The sequence below is a fragment of the Streptopelia decaocto genome (genome assembly GCF_964273445.1).
Source record: "Streptopelia decaocto genome assembly, chromosome: 21".
Taxonomy (NCBI): Eukaryota; Metazoa; Chordata; class Aves; order Columbiformes; family Columbidae; genus Streptopelia; species Streptopelia decaocto.
This window is the reverse complement of record NC_138676.1, coordinates 6,309,260-6,327,349: the sequence shown is the minus strand read 5'-3', so window position 1 is coordinate 6,327,349 and position 18,090 is coordinate 6,309,260. Positions and strand designations below refer to the sequence as shown.

At 48.4% G+C, this 18,090-nt stretch overlaps 1 protein-coding gene across 1 annotated transcript; it reads right to left on the bottom strand.

The window, feature by feature from the left end:
* Positions 1 to 1,466: 1,466 nt before the first annotated feature.
* Positions 1,467 to 17,671, bottom strand: LOC309448699 (olfactory receptor 14I1-like; the record flags this gene model as incomplete). Its single annotated transcript, XM_082070426.1, is given in 3 exon segments — positions 1,467 to 1,474; positions 16,712 to 16,754; positions 16,757 to 17,671. Coding segments are annotated over 3 exon segments (966 nt in total).
* Positions 17,672 to 18,090: the final 419 nt, after the last annotated feature.

Below are 18,090 nucleotides of genomic sequence, written 5' to 3'. Positions count from 1 at the left end.
GGTTGTTTCTAGGTGGTAGCTAGAAATAGACAAATCTGCAAGTCCAATCGAATGCAGCCAGCCTGTAAGGTTGTCATAAATTCATTCCTCAAAGTTCCAAACTCTATTTTGGCTGTCATATTTATTGGATATTGCTTTCCCTTACCAGATCGAAGTCCTGTTTCAGATTTCTCAGCGTAGTATTTGCTCTATCGCAACATTGGCTGTTAATACTAGTGGAAATACAGCATTTGAAATGTCCTTGGAGATTTCTCACTTGCAGCAAGCAGATCTGCACCATCCCAGCAGCTTCTTGTAGGCCATGCAACTAAACAGAATTCTCAGAAAACGTTATTTGAGCTTACAATTTACTTAACAAATCTTAACCTAAGAGAGGTATAGGACTTTCTGGCAACTATAAGAATACATGTATTAAAACTTTGTTCCAAATTTGGCATTCCATTTGTCTCAAAAAACAGCCTTTCTTACGTTTTCTCCCATAACCTCAAACTGCATCCTCGGACTGCTCCATTCAGTACTACATCACCACAGTGCGGGGGGAGAACCCCCCCTTTTCACTGCTTCAAAAACAGGCAGCCAGGTTTTTCCATTTTTGTTTTTCTGTCTCTTCGTGCTGCAGTTTAGAGATAACCAAGGTCACGCAGCTGGCATAATGGCTGGTACGAAGTAGGAGGCTCTGGGAAACTTCTCAGTTACACATTCCTTAGTTCCATTTACCTTTTACAATTTAGAGATGTTAAAAAACAGTACAAACCAGTACAATAAACCTCAATCCATTACTCTATTTTCCTAGATCCAAATCAGTTTATATTCCAGCAACCTTTTTCTTCATACAATACCAAGTTCACATCCATTATAACAGTTTCCTTTTCTTCTTTTTTTTTTTTTTTTTTTTTTTTTTTTTTTTTTTTTTTTTTTGCGGAGTTTAACACTCTAAATTCTTTTCTGGCCTCAAAATTACTAGATAACAGTATAAGCAAGTACTCTAATGTGTAAGAATGCAATCCTAAGGTGAAGCAAGGCAGAATTTTAGCAATGGAACCGGTTCCCATTAAAATATGCAAATTAAAATACTGAGCTCAGACGTGAAAACCAAATACCCAGGTCAAATATGCAGATAGATCACAGTCACACTAATTGAAGACAATACCTCAATTTTTGCATTGCACCTTTGGGCCGCTCACTGCTCAGGCAGGTGGAGGTACCTCTGGGTCTCCCTGACAAAAAAAGTCAGTGCGCGCTGGACCCCCATCAGTACTCGCCCCCCTGCCATTGTAATGAGCTGAACCGGGCAAGGCCTTCCTTTTTGCTTTGTTTTGTTTTCAGTGTCTCATCTGGTGCGCTATAACTGTTAGTCCAAAACCTGGATTCTTTACTTGATGTGCATATGAAAAAGCCAAATTTAGTGTACCGAGATGAGAGACAGCCTGTCACAGAGTTGCTCAAGTCTGGATATTGGAATAAGGCTAGTACGCTAGAGAGAAAAACAACAGCTACTACACGCAAAATTTTTACGACCACATTCACGCAGCAAGGAACCAAATCACTCATGATCTTCCGAACCATCACAAAATGCACATTTTGAGTCAACGGATTCTCACGATTTAACAGAGTACGAACTTATCATACCATATAGCACAGACCTACCAAAATTGCAACATACTTAAACAGATACCCTCAAAGAAAACAGGTTAATGAGGAGAGAATCTTGCAGACTTTAACAAGTTTGCTGTGACCTGTGTGTTATCAGTTAACGCTCTCAGCTGTCCGAAATGATTTAACGATCTCTTGTAGGGATTTTTTTTTTTGTCCTACTCTGCTGGCCTCAAAAACAACATTAATTGCAACAAGATTCTATCCTCCGGACACTTTTCCCAATCATTTAACTTATACAGCAACAAACACCGATGTCAACATTTAACAAGATCTTCCTTCCTCAGAATTCCGAATGTTTTCCCAAGCCTTAAAACACCTTCCAACACTGATCTTCTAGGAACACAACTGAAAGCAACTATTCCTGACCCCATCTTGAAAGTAAAACCTTGAAAAGAGGGAGGGAGGGAAGGGGGGGGGGAAGGGGAAAGGGGAAGGGGAAGCGCACATTCCTGACAAGCTGCTTGATTTTCAAAGAGGCGCAATACACAGAAGCACATAATACGTACTGTAAAACTTGCAAATAACATGTTGACAGCAAACATTAGCATTCTCTACTGCTAATCTCAGCACTCATGCTTCCTCAGCTTCTAAGTTTTCAACCTGCTTACTGACGGCCTCTTGGAGATAGTCAATAAATTGCGTGTAAGTGTCATTGGGACCCTGATTACGGTGTTTCAGTTAGTGTCTCTTCCAGGAGTTGTGGGATACCTGCCTCTTTCAACGAATCCGCATAGTTCTGTCCTAAATGATCTATAGCTGTTACCTTTCACAGAGTTCTTTTGCCCAGTTCTTATCCGGCGACTCCTTCTGCTCTCTCGTAGGGGTTAGAGGGTTGAAAGACAGTAAAAGCAGACTGGTAAAATTGGTAAAAGGACTGATAGTACACTTGTTTACGATTTTAGCATTCTCCTCTTTCACAGGGTCTTTGAATAAGTTGTCCGACTCCAATCCCCTGGACTTGCTGTTAGATGATGGTACAGGAGGCCACCCGCTCGGCATTTTTCCTCCCCCCGCCCTGGACTGCGACGCTGCAAAAATTCCGGCAGCAGCAGATCGTTCAGCCTTAAGATCTTTTAAGACAGTCCCATGATTTCCATTGCTGACTCTATCCCATTTTCTCTGCTCTATATTGTCCCAAAGTTCAAATTTTGAGTCACTAATGCTCGTAACAGTCTTTTCAGGTTTTAATTGCTTCACTGTAGTAATTATCAGTTTCCAGGCGGTTACAAGGCCGAGAATATATCTTTCACGGTGACTTACTGTCTTCCACAACACAGTTCCCATGCCTCTGCACCAAATTAATAGTCCTTTGAGGTTCTCCGTTGATCCACTCTCCCTCATCAAACAATAAATCAGGATCCTGAAAACACCCCTTAGTTCTCCCTGTTGCTACTAGACCAGCTAGCTGTTTAATGCAACTATTATCGACCCCTCGCTTTCTAAAAAGCTCCGTAAAAGATCGCTTTCCTAAAAAGCACTGTAAAAGATTTAGGGCTACTTTTAAATTCATGTTCCCGTTTTCTGTGCCGCCCTTATCCATACTACTACTGGCACGGTCCTCTTATGTATCCTCTTATGTATCCTCTTATGTATCCTCTTATGTATCCTCTTATGGAACTACTTACAGCGATACGTTTTTTTGGTTTTTTTTTTTTTTGTAGTGCCCCTTAGTAGCCCTTCAGCAGCGAACTTTAATCGGTTCAGGCATCGGAGACGACACACCGCAGCACAGTGTTCGGTCGCTCTTACCCGCCAGTCGCTGTTTCTGGCGCCGCTGTCGTTTCCGTCGCCCCGTTAATCCTTTTAAGTCCTCCTTTTAAGTCCTCCTTAGGCCTTTAAGTCCCCGTTAGGTCTTCAGGTCCAGGCTCGGCCTTCAGGTCCGCTGTTCGGCCTTTAGGTCCGTTGTTCGGCTTGTTCAGGCGCCAAATGTCGGGGGTCAAGACCCCGGCACGGGTTCGGGCCTACGGCGACGGAGGAAGAAATGCAGCCATCTGATGCAGATGATAACATGCTTCGTTTATTGACACGAGCCACTGGCTTTTATAACAATTCTATTAATTATGCCTACTTGTCAAACACCGATTTGATAGCATACGTAATGAGCCCATCCCAACATACATAATGAATCCATCCCCTTGAGTCCATCCCCTTCTATGGCCCCCCTGGTATGTGAGTTCCCTCGTTATCTCGGAGCTGCCTCCTGGTACTTGTTTGTCCAGGCCTTTCTCAGGAGCTGCCTCCTGAGACTGTGAGACTTGTTTATGCAGGCCTTTCCCAGGCAATACCTTCTCACCCACCCTTGCTCAGCTCATGCTAACTGAGGCCTACTCATGCTAACTAGAAGAGATCCTCTCCGTAGAGAGGGTCTCATGCCCTTTCTCTCTTGGCCATTCTCCAACACATCTCTGGGTGCCCAGTGTTCCTGGAGATGGTGAAGGACCTTCAGTGATCTGCCTTGGACTGTCTCGCTGTTGTTTCCAGGTACCACAGCCTGCTCCCTGTGCTCTGTGCTTCAACAGGAGAATGAATGACCCACAGAACCCTATTTCTGCATTCCCCAGCTCAGGGCAGGCTGCTCTGTCACTGCGGTAGCAGGAGCAGCATGAAGAGCTCCTGGCCAGGAGTCGTGTGCTGGTGAGAGGGGCTGGCACAGGAGGGCTGCCAGCAATGGGTGTAAAGGCTCTCTTGGAAACAAGATCAGGGGACAAAGTGGGGCTGGCCTTGCTTCCATCATGCCATGGCTGGCCCCAGCCCTTAGGCTGATAGGCTGATCCTTATCTCTGTCCCAATCCATCTATCTATCCACCCATCTGTCCATCCATCCATATGAGTTCTCCACCTGGGTGAGCTGCCCCGTCACGTTTCTCATTCCAGAGAGATCATAGAATAATTTAAGTTGGGAGAGACTCTCAAGATCATTGAGTCCAATTATTAACCTAACTCTGGCACTTAACCATGCCCCTAAGAACCTCACCTATATGTCTTTTAAACACCTTCAGGGATGGTCACTCAACCACTCCTTGGGCAGCCTGTTCCAATGCCTCACAAACTCTTCCATGAAGAAATTTTTCCTAATATCCAAACTGAATATTCCCAGGTGAAACTTGAGGCCGTTTCCTCTCCTTCTACCACTTGCTACATGGGAGAACAGACCAACACCCTCCATGCTACAACCTCCTTTCAGGTAGCTGTAGACAGCTATAAGGTCTCCCCTCAGCCTTCTTTTCTCCAGGCTAAACAGCCCCAGTTACCTCCACTGCTCCCCATCTGACTTGTTCTCCAGACCCCTCACCAGCTTTGTTGCCCTTCTCTGAACTCACTCCAGCACCTCAAGGTCTTTCTTGTAGTGAGGGGCCCAAAACTGAACACAGGATTTGAGGTGCATCCTCACCAGTGCCAAGAACAGAGGGATGATCACTTGCCTGGTCCTGCTGGCCACACTATTCCTGATGCATGCTGGGATGCTGGTGGCCTTCTTAGCCACCCAGGCACACGCTGGCTCATGTTCACTCACTGTCCATCAACACCCCCAGGGCCTTTTCCATTGGGCAGATTTCCAGCCGCTCTTCCCTGAGCCCGTAGGGCTGCCTGGGGTTGTTGTGACCCAAGTGCAGGACCCAGCACTTGGCATGAAATTGAACAAGTCCAAGAGTTGGATTGTTCACCTGGGATAGAGTAACACTGAGCGCAAGTGTAGATTGGGAGAGAGCGGCTGGAGAGCAGCCCTGCAGAAAGGGATCTGGCATGATGCTTGGCCACAGGGTCAACAGGAGCCAACACTGTCCCCCAGCAGTCAAGACAGTAACCCCCACCCTGGGGTGCGTCAAACACAGCATGGCCATGTGGTCAAAAGAGGTGACTATGCTGCTGTATTCAGCATTGGTGCAGCCTGACCTTGAGTTCTGTGTGCAGTTCTGGGCACCACATATTTTTACAACAAGGACATAAAGGTCCTTGAATGCATCTAGACCATCCCCAAGCCCATTGGAGGCCCTTAGGAAGAGTTCCTCTCTCCAAATATCCAGCCCAGCTTGCTGCTGCATGAACAACCAGGAGAAACTGCCCCTGGACCCTCATTCCAGACCCCATCTCCTCCACCCATACAGGCAGTGCTCTCCCCCTTGGCACTGAGGTGGTTCCAGGGACCCAAGAGACACCTGTTGGGTAGGGATATGGTGTCCTTCAGTGCTCCTCATGGTACCTCCTGCTGGGCTTTGTGCCACTGGTCACAACCCTCTGAGCCTGGATGTTCAGCCAGTTCTCACTGGTGCTAAACAGGAACATGCCCATGAGCACATTGGGCTGCACTGGGAGGAGCGTGGCCACCCAGACAAGGGCAGTTATTGTCCATCGTGACTCAGCACTGGTGTGGTCACATCTGGAGCCGTGTGTCCCAGTGTGAGGTTCCCCATTCTGGAGGAACGGGAGGAGCTGTCGTGTGGCCAAAGAAAGTCTGGGTCATGTGTGGAGATGTTGAGAGACCCAAACTTCTTTAGCCTGGTGAAGGGGAGGCTGAGGAAACATGCTGGTTTTGATGAAATTGAGTTAATTATCTTTATGCATTTTGAACCTCTCTCCTTCACAGCCAGTACAGTCTTTTGTTCAGATTTACTATGAGAATAATGAGATAACGCTGTTTCTTCCCTGGAATAGAGTTAATTTTTTCTTTTAGCAGCTTTACAGTGTTTGCCATTTGCTATGAAAGGAATGTCAGAACTCACTGATATCTTGGCTGTTGTCAGGGAAACCAAGGACTTCTTTGGCCATCCAGCTGTGGATGCAGATTGGCAGGAGGGGACACAGACAGGACAGCGCCTGGATTGACGTGCAGGCTGATCAATGAAATATTCCCTATGATTAGCGTCATGCTCAGTCTAAAGCTGGAGCCAGTTTTTAGGGCTTGTTACATCCGTTACTTTGGGTTTTCCAGCTGGTTTGGTGAGTCCATTCAGAAGTTTCATTCTGTCAGGAGTTCGATGTCAGTTCGGCCTTTTGCCGTTCTGCCATTTTGCCGTTGGCCTTTGGGCCTTTCTGCCTGTTGCCCTTTTGCTCTCTCTCGCTGGGATGGGCTGTTCAGGACCAAGGTGCTCCCTTCTGCAGGACTGGCTGCTCCGTGTGACTGGAGTTACACGGGGGATAGCACTGAGTATATTTCCTTAATTTAATTTATCTAATTCTATTTAATTTACCTGGACTATTGTCAGTGAAACAAAGGACTTCTCTGGAGTGCAGCTGCAGGTGCAAATTGGCAGGAGGGGGCACAGACAGGACAGCACCTTGACTGACATCCAGGTCAATCAATGAGCTATTCTCTACCATTAGCGTCATGCTCAGTATAAAGCTGGAGATGCCTTTTCCAGCCCGTTAGTTTTGGTTTTCCGGCTACATTGGTTAGCTCTGTTCGGAAGTTCCACTCTATTGGGAGTTCAGTGTTCGTTCAGTTTTATGATGTTTTGCTGTTTTTCAGTTGGCCCTTGGGCCTCTCTGCCTTTTGCACTTGTACTTTCTCTTGCTGGGATCAGCTGTTCAGGACCAGGGTGCTCTCTTCTTTTGTGCTGCCTGTTCAGCAGAACTGGAGTTCTGTGGGGGATGGCACTGAGTATCATATATTTTACTTTATGTGTATTTTAGTATAAGCATATTAGTAGTAGCAGTGTATTATTCTCATTGTCTTCTTATATTTTTTCTAAACCCACAAGTTTCTCCCTTCCCATTCAGTTCTCTCCCTTATCCCACCTGGGGCCTGGGAGCAGGATGTGAGCAGCTCTCATGGTCTTGGTTGGTGGCTGTGGTAAAACCATGACAAGAAAGGGCAGTAGTAGCTTCAGAATGTTGAAAATCACATTCCAAGATGGTGTCAATTTTTAATTATTTTTTTTTTTCTTGATAGAGGGAACAGCATGAGAAAGGAAAACCATCAGAAACTGCAGCTCTGGAGGTCCAGAGTGGAGCTCAGGATCAAGAAATGTCATTCTGAGCACAGTGCTGTGGTCACTCAGAAGGACTCTGGATCAGCCATGACTTTGTGTTTCAAGGAACAGCTGGTGAGGATGGAGAGACAGCAGCACAGGTGGGGACACACTGAGGGGAGAACAAGGTGGGGAAGCGCATGGGGTGTCTGCAGCCTGTGGGGAAACAGCCACAGGTCTGGGACAGTGCAAGATGGACCATGGTGCACATGGCCAAGGGCGCTGGCAAGACTGGATGTCACTGAAAGAGCCAAGGTGTTTGTCCCCTTGGCTATGGCTGATGTCCCTGACAGCGAGGCCTAAGAGGAGACACATGGTTGTCATGGCCATGGCACCCCATTGCCTCCTTGCACCCCCTGGGAGTGTCACACCATTGTCCTGCACTGGGCATCGCACTCCCCACAGCCCCAGGAAGAGCCCTGAGCCACACGTGAGGGACAGGATCTCCCTTCCTAGGGGCAGGGGCTCAAGGCTTGGCCATTGTCCTTCATCAAACAAACCAAGGACTTTCTCAGCATCAGAGCTGCTGCACTTTGCCTTTGCCTGATGCAATCACTGCCTCCAATTATCTGCTCTAACGAGTCCCTGGGGAGGCTTTGTCAGTAACAGCCCTCAGTGGGGCCCATTAATGCTTCAAGGTACTTTGGAGTTTGCTTCTGACTTGGACTTCTTGAGCAGATTCTTCAGTCTGTCCTTGGTATCTGAGGTTCATGGACTCAGCACCAAATACGCCATGGGGCTCATTAAAACACAGAAAGTCCTAACGAGCGATGTTTCTTTCCCTAATTTTCTTCAAATCTTCAAGACTTGTAGAACTAACAAGAGAGGTTTCAATGGGACACTTGCTGATGAAGATTTCAAAGAAGATTTCATAAAGGAGGGATTTTTCTTTCCAGGGTATTTTCTATCATTTTCCAGTGTATAGAAGTGACAGCAGCATTCTACACTGGACATTGATCCCGAGGGTCTCCTGGAGACATCTGGACAGGCAGGAGAACAGTCCCTTGAGGCTGGACACTGTATGGACAACCTGGCTCCTCACCCCCACCCCCAGTCTGCTGGTTCCCTCATTGGCCACCAGAGATTGCATCACTTTTCCTCCATCAGACTTCTCCACTGAGCTCTGCAGGAGATGCTGCAGCTCCTGTGCACCAGCTCCACCTGCTCTCCTGTGCAAACACTGCACAGTTTAATAAACAGCAAAACACTTTCCTCAACTGTGTGTGTAAGCTGGATCTGATGAGGTCCACCATCCACAAGGGACATCCACACAAGAATTGTTTTAGACAAAGAGATAGGAAAGGATAGAGATAAACACAATTAATGTGTTGACTGCCATGTTAATTAGAGCTCTGAAGAATGAGTCAAGTTTGTAACTCCCTGAAGCTCAAAGCAGAAACCAGACAGTTGAGAGGAACTGAGTGACCAAAGAGCAAGTGGAGGAGAAACGTGAGAGCACTGGGAAGGGCAAACGTCCAGACAGTGCTGGAAAGTTGTCCTTGGACAGGGACATTTAATCAGGAGAGGTGGGAACTCCTGAATGACAAGGGAGATGAAATACTAGAGTGTTGGTAACAGAAGTACAGGGGAAGACAAATATTTCTTCTCCTATCCTTTGTACACTTCCCTATAATTCACTTTTTGGCTTTTTTCTTTTAAATTTTAATATGTTAAAAAAAGAACTAAACAAAAATCTCCAATCAAACAAACAAACAAACCAAACAAAAGAAACAAAAACCCCCAAAAAACAAAGAAAAAAAAAAACCCCAAACCAACTAAACAATAACAACCAAAACCAAAAATAAAACAGCAACAATAACAACAACAGCAACAAAGCAAACCACAAAAAAAACAACAACAAAAAAGTGTGCCTTTTCAGGCAGACATTAGTCATCAGCTGTCTCACCATAAACAGCCAGGGCCATTTTAGGGGCCCCAGTGTACCTGAGGTGCTGGCCTGGGATTGGCATCTATCACACAGGACCTGGGGAGACCAGAGCACCTTGCAGTGCAGGTGGAGCCTGGGCAGGGGTTCCCAGGGCATCTACACTGGCACCAGGTGTTTGTGTCCCTGGAGCTGAAGACATTTGTGTCCTAAATCTATTCCCAGTTCTGGAAAACTCTTTCCTTTTCAAAGAAAAGACCCCACCCCCGCCAAAGAAAAATAAAGAAAGGTGTGTTGACACCTTCCGTTGCTTTGGATCTTTGTATTCAGTTCTTCTTATTTTAATATCCATTGACATTACCTGACACCTGATGGGCCTGAAGGCGTGAAGCCAAGATCATGTTGTGTCTTGCACAGCGCCCCATGCCCTCTGAACCTTCCCTGCCCAGGACTCCTCACACTTTGCCCAGAGTGTCACACTGAGGTGTTGGCTGGTTCACGGGCTGAGATGTTGGTTTAGATGGTCACCTACAGCACAGGTGGATCCTGCCCCATCATTGCCTGCTCTGCTCCAGTCTGAAACAGAGCCCAACATCACAATGGGATCGTAAGAGAACTGAGGTTGAAGGGACCTCAGGAGTCTGCAGTCCAAGCTGTTACCAACTGGGTCACATCCAGGTGTTCAAGCCTTGATTCAATCAGAGCTTTAGCAGGACTAGAGAAGTGATCATCCCTTTTTACTCAGCACTGGTGAGGCTGCACCTTGAATCCTGGGGTCAGTTTTAGGCCCCTCATGGCAAGGAAGACATTGAGGTGCTGGAAAGAGATGAGAGGAGGGTGACAGGGCTGGTGAAGGGTCTGGAGCACCAGTCTCACGAGGAGCGGTTGAGGGAGCTGGGGCTGTTCAGCCTTGAGAACAGGAGGCTGAGGAGAGACCTTGTCACTGTCTACAACTACCTGAAAAGAGGTTTTATCATGGTGGGTGTTGATCTCTTCTCCCAAGTAGCAAGTGATAGGACAAGAGGAAATGGCCTCAAGTTGCACACGGGGACGTTTAGATTGGATATTAGGAAAAAAATCTTCAAGGAAAGGGTTTTGAAGCAACAGAACAGACTGCTCAGTGAGGTTGTGGAGTCCCCATCACTGAAGGTGTTTAAAAGACATACAGATGAGGCTCTTAGGGACATGGTTTAGTGCCAGATTTAGGTCATGGTTAGACTCGATGATCTTACGTGTCTCCTCCAACCACAATTATTCTATGATTCCATGATAAGTCATTTTTGATATTTTCTTTCTCAGAGGACCACGCAATGTCCCTGAGAGCCAGGACTTTTCTGAGGTGTTTGAGAGATGTCTCATGGTCACACCAGCCAATTCCACCAGCTCCTGTCTGTCCCTTCCCAGACAAAACCTTTTCTCCATATCCCAACCTTCTAGGTGAGTTTCTGGGACACAGCAAATGCTGTCCAGGTCCTCTGGGCCTGTTCAGAAGAGAACAGCAGGCCAACATGTTGATCTGTGCATCTAAAAGCTTTTCTCACCATTTTTCTCAATGGCCCACTAGTACCCAACCTTTCTGGTCCTTAGGCAGTGGATGAGGCGATTAAGCAGGGATGTGGGGAAGGTGTAGAAAAAAGGCTTTGTCAAACTGTCTTGGGAGGGCTGTTCTGGGCATCCCACAGTCAAGGATGAGGGTGCTGGAGAAACCAGTGGCACAGGTGAGGTTCAGGAGGAGAAGGCCTTGTGCCTGTCTACACTGGGGTAGAGCAGTGATGCATTCATGGGATGCCCATGTGAACAGGAAGGGGACAAATGGCTCTAAAATGCCTTCCAGCCAGTTCTTTACCCATCGCAGATACACCATCCAGGCCACGAGCTGCAGCTTCTCCAGGAGATGCTGTGGGACATGGTGTCGAAGGCTTTACTGCAGTCTAAGGACACAACACCCACAGCCTGTGTGGTGGATTCACTCCCCACGACAGACTTTCCCTCATCTGCTCAGCCGGTCACCTTGTCACAGAAGGAGATCAGGGTGGTCAAGCAGGACCTGCCTTTCATCCAGCCATGCTGATTGGGCCCGATTGCTCGTCTCGTGTGTGTGACCTCACAGTCCTTTCCCAGCCGTGTTCCTGCTGTTGGCCAATCCCCTGCAGAGGCAGAAGTGACCTCACAGTCCCCTCCACAGACATTGGCTTCCTACTGGACTATGAGTTCCTGAGACACAGTGACCATACGACATCATACCCACCATCACCCTCCTTGTGGTCCAGTGTGTGAGCAGATCAAACTAAGCTGCTTTCATCAAATTTATCTGATAGATTTCCTATCAAGGGTTTGAGTGCATAAACGTTCCTCAGAGGAGCTGCTGTATTTACACCGGGACATTTTATATCTCTGCTTCTGCCTCTGATTTTTTCTTCTCCTTCCTCTGTCTATTCTGACATGAAAGAGCTCTCAAAGGAAAAGATTCATGGAATCCTACAATAACACAGGTTGGAAGAGACCCCTGAACACCATCTCTGTCCCACTGACCTTTATGGCACCCCAAGGAATAGCTGATGGCATTTGTGTTTTCTTGGGTTCATCTCACCGCATGCACACAGTGGACATGCGCATGTGTATGTTTACAACTCATCCGTACAGTGAAAACATGGGCTTTTGATGTAGTATTTCATAGAATCATAGAATGTCCTGAGTTTTAAGAGACCCACGAGGATCATGGGTTCCAACTCCTGTCCCTGCACAGGACACCCCACAGGTCACACCGTGTGTCTGAGGACGTTGTCCAGTCTCTTCTTGAACACTGTCAGGTTAGGGCCGTGACACCTCCCTGGGGAGCCTGTTCAGTGTCCAGCACCTCTGGGGGAAGAACCTTTTCCTCATGTCCAACCTGACCCTCCCCTGGCACATCTTCTGCCATTCCCTTGGGTTCTGTCATTGGTCACCAGAGAGAAGAGATCAGTACCTTCCCTTCCTTCTCCCCTTCTGAGGAAGCTGTAGCCACCATGAGGTCTCCTTTGAGTCTTTTCTTCAGCTCTGATGCTCAGAAAACCCTTGGTTTGTTTTCTGAAGCAGAAAGGAGGAGCCATGACCTCCAGGCAATGGGAAGGGGGATCCTGTCCCTCACACACGGCTCAGGGCTCTTCCTCGGACCGTGGGATGTGGGTGTGCAAGGCCCAGGGAAGGACAACACTGGGACAAGAACTTCCAGCTTCCCCATGGGGCTGCAAGGAGGCACCGAGGCCCCAGTGCCATGAGGACAACATGTCTTCTCCTGGGCCTCAGTGGCAGAGACAACTGCCATGGCCAAGGGGACACAGACCTGGGTTCTGTGGGTCCCTTCCAGCCTTGCCAGCGCCCTTTGCCATCTCCACCACAGGCTGTTCTACACGGTGCTACCCCTGCCCCTCTTTCCCTGCAGGCTGCAGACACCCATCTTGCTTCCCCACCTGCTCTCACCCCAGCATTTCTGCACCTTCACTGCGGTGTCTGCACCCTCACTGGCTGCTCTTTGGAACATAAACCATGGGCTGATCCAGCTCCCTCTGGGTGACCTCTTGCACCACAGCACTGCCCTTCCGTGACATTTCTTCCTCCTCATATCCAGTCTCCATCATCGAAGATGCACATTGTGAGTTATTTTTTATCTCTCTTGTTTTTTCTGCTATTCAGGAAAACTCAACCATCTCAAAAATTGTTCTTCAAGCAGGGAACCCAACCCGTTATGCTTCTTGTGGTCTTTTACCTGACAGAAGGCAAGTTACCTCACCATGATCTTCTAAATCCCACGACTGCTGCTGGACTTTCAGCTTCTCTGATAGGCACGACCATGCTCCTGCTGCTGTCCTGTCATGTTCTCAGGTGGGATGGACATGACAACTTGTCACAGCCACGCATTTCTGACTGGATTATGAGTTCCTGAGACACAACTGACCTCATAATACCACACCCATCCATTCACCTCCTTAGCACCCCGGACCTGACCAAGACTGAAGCCTGTTCTACACAGTCCTACACCTGCCCCTCTTTCCCTGCAGGCTGTAGACACCCATCCCACTTCTTCACCTTGCCTGAAGAGAGCCCTTGTCTCACTCATCTTGTCTCCCTATCCTGCTCAAGGCTTGGTGAACCAGGGGAGGTTGTTCATGGCCTCGACCCACCTTTTCATCACCCTCAAAAGAGCTGAAATCCCACTCTACAGGAGGATGTGTCCAATCCCCTTCCCAGGGACAGAGGCAGGTTGACCAATGTGCAATTCTCCCAATACCTGTTCCGGCCTTTCTTGAACATGGCTTTGATGTCTGCCTTTTCCAAAGACCCCAGAACCTCTCTGATTGTCCTGGTTCTTATGAGGTCACAATCCAGAATAACAGGCAATGGTGAGGTAGCAGACTGGAGCACTTGTAATGATCCTAAGGCAGCCGAGATGAATTTCATTGGGCAGTGGAGTTTGTTCCCAGAGTCACACACAGAAATGTCAGTGTCTGTCAGATGTCCACATCTGAGCTGGCCTCATGGACTCATGCACCCAGGGATGTTCAGAGACAGAGTCTGTCACTTTTACACAGAGGCACTGGCCTCCTTTTGCCACTCCAAAAGGACAGGAGACACCTCAGCCCTGTAGTGTGTCACCCATGTCCCACGTCATGAGGAATGGACACAGGGACCTCAGTTCAAGGAAGTACAACTGCTGCATTCAGGTGATTTCCTATGGGATGTTCCTCCCAACATGAAGTGACCTCAAGACCTTGTCTGTGCCACAGGCCTTCATGGAACTGCAAGGAATAGCTGATGATATTTGTGCTCACTTGTGTTCATGTCACCTCACGTACACGATGCACATGCTCACTTCTCATCTGTTGTCCTGGTTTAGTTAAAAACAAGTTTCTCTTTTAGTGAATTTGCCTGTCAGCTAAAGCTTCATATTTGCTGCATTTTTCTGGAAAGTCAGACACATGTTTTGGTAAAACCTAGCAATGGAATGCGAGATCACTGATAAGGACAGATGTACATCTTGCGAGAGGGGCAACGAGAACACAGGTGACTAGAAACTGACAAACAGCGTATAGCATCCCGTTCACGTGAATACTTAATGTAAAAGTGGGAGATCATGAGGATCTCACCCCTTTTCCTTCTGGCCGACATTAGGAGAGGACCTTGCTAGTATTCCCTGAAAACTGAGGCCTAGTGACAGACTGAATCCAGCTCTGGTTGGCTGCAGAGTCCAGTCCAGGACTTCGGGTGCCGGCCCCTGATCTGCATGAGCAGTTGCTGGGACTTTCAAGATTGGTTTTATTGGACCTGGACAGGCTGGAGAGTTGCGTGGGGAATAACCTGATGAAATTTAACAAGGGAAGTGTAGAGTCCTGCATCGGGCAGGAACAACCCCAGGTTCCAGTATAGGTTGGGAAATTACATATTAGAGAGCAGTGTAGGGGAAAGGAACCTGGGGGTCCTGGTGGACAACAGGATGACCATGAGCCAGCACTGTGCCCTTGTGGCCAGGAAGGCCACATCCTGGGGTGTATTACAAGGGGGGTGGTTAGTAGGTCAGAGAGGTCCTCCTTCCCCTCTACTCTGCCCTGGTGAGACCCCATCTGGAATCTTGTGTCCAGTTCTGGGCCCCTCAGTTCCAGCAGGACAGGGAACTGCTGGAGAGGGTCCAGCGTAGGGCAACAAAGATGATTAAGGGAGTGGAGCATCTCCCTTATGAAGAAAGGCTGAGGGAGCTGGGGCTCTTTAGCTTGGAGAAGAGGAGACTGAGGGTGACCTTATTAATGTTTATAAACGTATAAAGGGTGAGTGCCACGAGGACGGAGCCAGGCTCTTCTCGGTGGCAAACAATGATAGGACAAGGGGTAATGGGATCAAACTGGAACACAAGAGGTTCCACTTAAATTTGACAAAAAATTTCTTCTCAGTGAGGGTGGCAGAGCCTGGACCAGGCTGCCCAGGGGGGTTGTGGAGTCTCCTTCTCTAGAGACATTCAAACCCACCTGGACATGTTCCTGTGCAACCTCACCTGGGCGTTTCTGCTCCAGCAGGGGGATTGGACTAGATGATCTTTTGAGGTCCCTTCCAATCCCAAACATACTGTGATACTGTGATACTGTGATTTTGTATTATTTTCTCTATTTTTATTGGTAGCATTAGTAAAACATTTTTAACTTTTCCAACTCTCTTCTCTCTGTCCTCCTTTCTTTCCCAATAGCCTGTCCTGAGTGGGAAGCGGGGAGAAGAAAGGGCTGAAGAAGGAAGGGGGAGGAGAGGGGGCTAACACCCACATCTGCAACGGTTGCCATCCCGCAATTCAAACCTCAACACCTGTATAAAGCAAGCATGGACTGCTGAACTACCCATTCAGTGTCCCGCTGTGGAGGGAAGAACAACCTCTGTGGGTGGGAGGCCAGTGCTGGAAATGGTGGTTGTGAGGGGGCAGCTCCATGATGATTGACCTGAGGCTCCTACCAAAGGGGTGTCCAGTGCACAGGGGCACAGCTCAGCCCCTGCTCTGCTGGTCCTGCAGGTCTCTGGCAGGAGGCCTGGCTGTGAGAGGACACTGCTGTGTGCCAGCCCTGCACACACACACTGTTCAGCTGTACTCTGGTGTTTCACCTGTGGGTCACTTTCTTGGGCATGTTCTTGAGATAATTTTTTTAAGAAGACTTAAACATTCAGATCCTGCCCTGAGGAGATCACCTTTCTATCTGGAAAGGCTGTTGTGAGGCCAGCTCTGTCACAGCAGTGCCCATTGCCTGTCCCTGCCTGCGCCCACAGCACTGACACACAGCAGGACGGTGACCAAGCTGCCAGAGCACTCAGGCCTTGCACCAACACAAGGGATGAGAAGGAGAGTGTGGGAGTGGAACCAGAACAGCTCTGGAAGAACAAGCGCTGCTGCTCCCTGGCAGGGCTGCCATGCGAAAGCTCTTTTCCCTCCCACCCATGCACACAGGAACTGTCCCTGCAGCTCCAAAAAGGTCTTGGTGAAAGGATGTCAACTAAAAAATTTGGTGAAGGACCCTTTATTTTCCTTAAACACAGAGAGCACAATTCCACACTGACACAGCCACTCCATGTGAAAAGAAAAGCAGGCAGTGAATTACAAAGGGAATTAAAATATTATCATAATTATAAAAACCTACAAATAGAGACGAAAAATGCTGCACACAGGATGAACCTGCAATGAGATAGAATATACTCTTATGTAGAAGAAGATAGAGACAGTTTATAGCTTCAGAAGAAATCCAGTCATCAGTTTCCAGAGGGCATCCTTGAGCTCCTGGTTCCTCATGCTGTAGATGAGGGGGTTCACTGCTGGAGGCACCACCGAGTACAGAACAGACACAAGCAGGTCCAGGAATGAGGAGGAGATGGAGGGGGGTTTCAGGTGGGCAAACATGGCAGTGGTGAGGAACAGAGAGACCACGGCCAGGTGAGGGAGGCAGGTGGAAAAGGCTTTGTGCCGTCCCTGCTCAGAGGGGATCCTCAGCACAGCCCTGAAGATCTGCACATAGGACAGCACAATGAACACAAAACAGCCAAAAGTTAAACAGGCACTGACTACAAGAAGCCCAAGTTCCCTGAGGTAGGAGTGTGAGCAGGAGAGCTTGAGGATCTGGGGGATTTCACAGAAGAACTGGCCCAGGGCATTGCCCTTGCACAGGGGCAGTGAAAATGTATTGGCCGTGTGCAGCAGAGAATAGAGAAACCCAGTGGCCCAGGCAGCTGCTGCCATGTGGACACAAGCTCTGCTGCCCAGGAGGGTCCCGTAGTGCAGGGGTTTGCAGATGGCAACGTAGCGGTCGTAGGACATGATGGTGAGCATAGAATACTCTGCTGCTGTCAAGAAGGCAAATGAAAAGATCTGTGCAGCACATCCTGAGTATGAGATGGCCCTGGTGTCCCAGAGGGAGTTGGCCATGGATCTGGGGACAGTGGTGGAGATGCAGCCCAGGTCGATGAGGGCGAGGTTGAGCAGGAAGAAGTACATGGGGGTGTGGAGGTGCTGGTCCCAGGCTATGGTGGTGATGATGAGGCCGTTGCCCAGGAGGGCAGCCAGGTAGATGCCCAGGAAGAGCCAGAAGTGCAAGAGTTGCAGCTCCCGTGTGTCTGCGAACGGCAAGAGGAGGAACTGCGTGATGGAGCTGCTGTTGGACATTGGCTGCCTGTGGGCATGAGGACCTGTGCAAGGAGGAAAAGGCAGTGACAAGTTAGGGGAGACTCCACTGAGCAAAATAAACATGCTGTTTCTCATGGAAAACCCCCTCCCTGATGGAGGGATGTTTCCGCTCATTCTTTCTTTCTACTAAGTTTGAATAACAGTTCATCACAGCTTAAAATGCAGCATGGGCATCTAGATACCATGAACACACCTCTGGGTCAAGACGCCCTGTGTTGGTGTCAGAACAAAAACTGACCCACACTCCCACCCCAACCCCAGAGAGCAAGAGCACCAGGGACAGGTGGAGAAACAGGGAAGAACACTGCAGTGCTACCAGAAAATAAAGCAAGGACAGAAAGGCAGACGGGCATGCTGTGGAACCTTCTCCTGACCCGGCTGTGCTGCTGCCACTCACA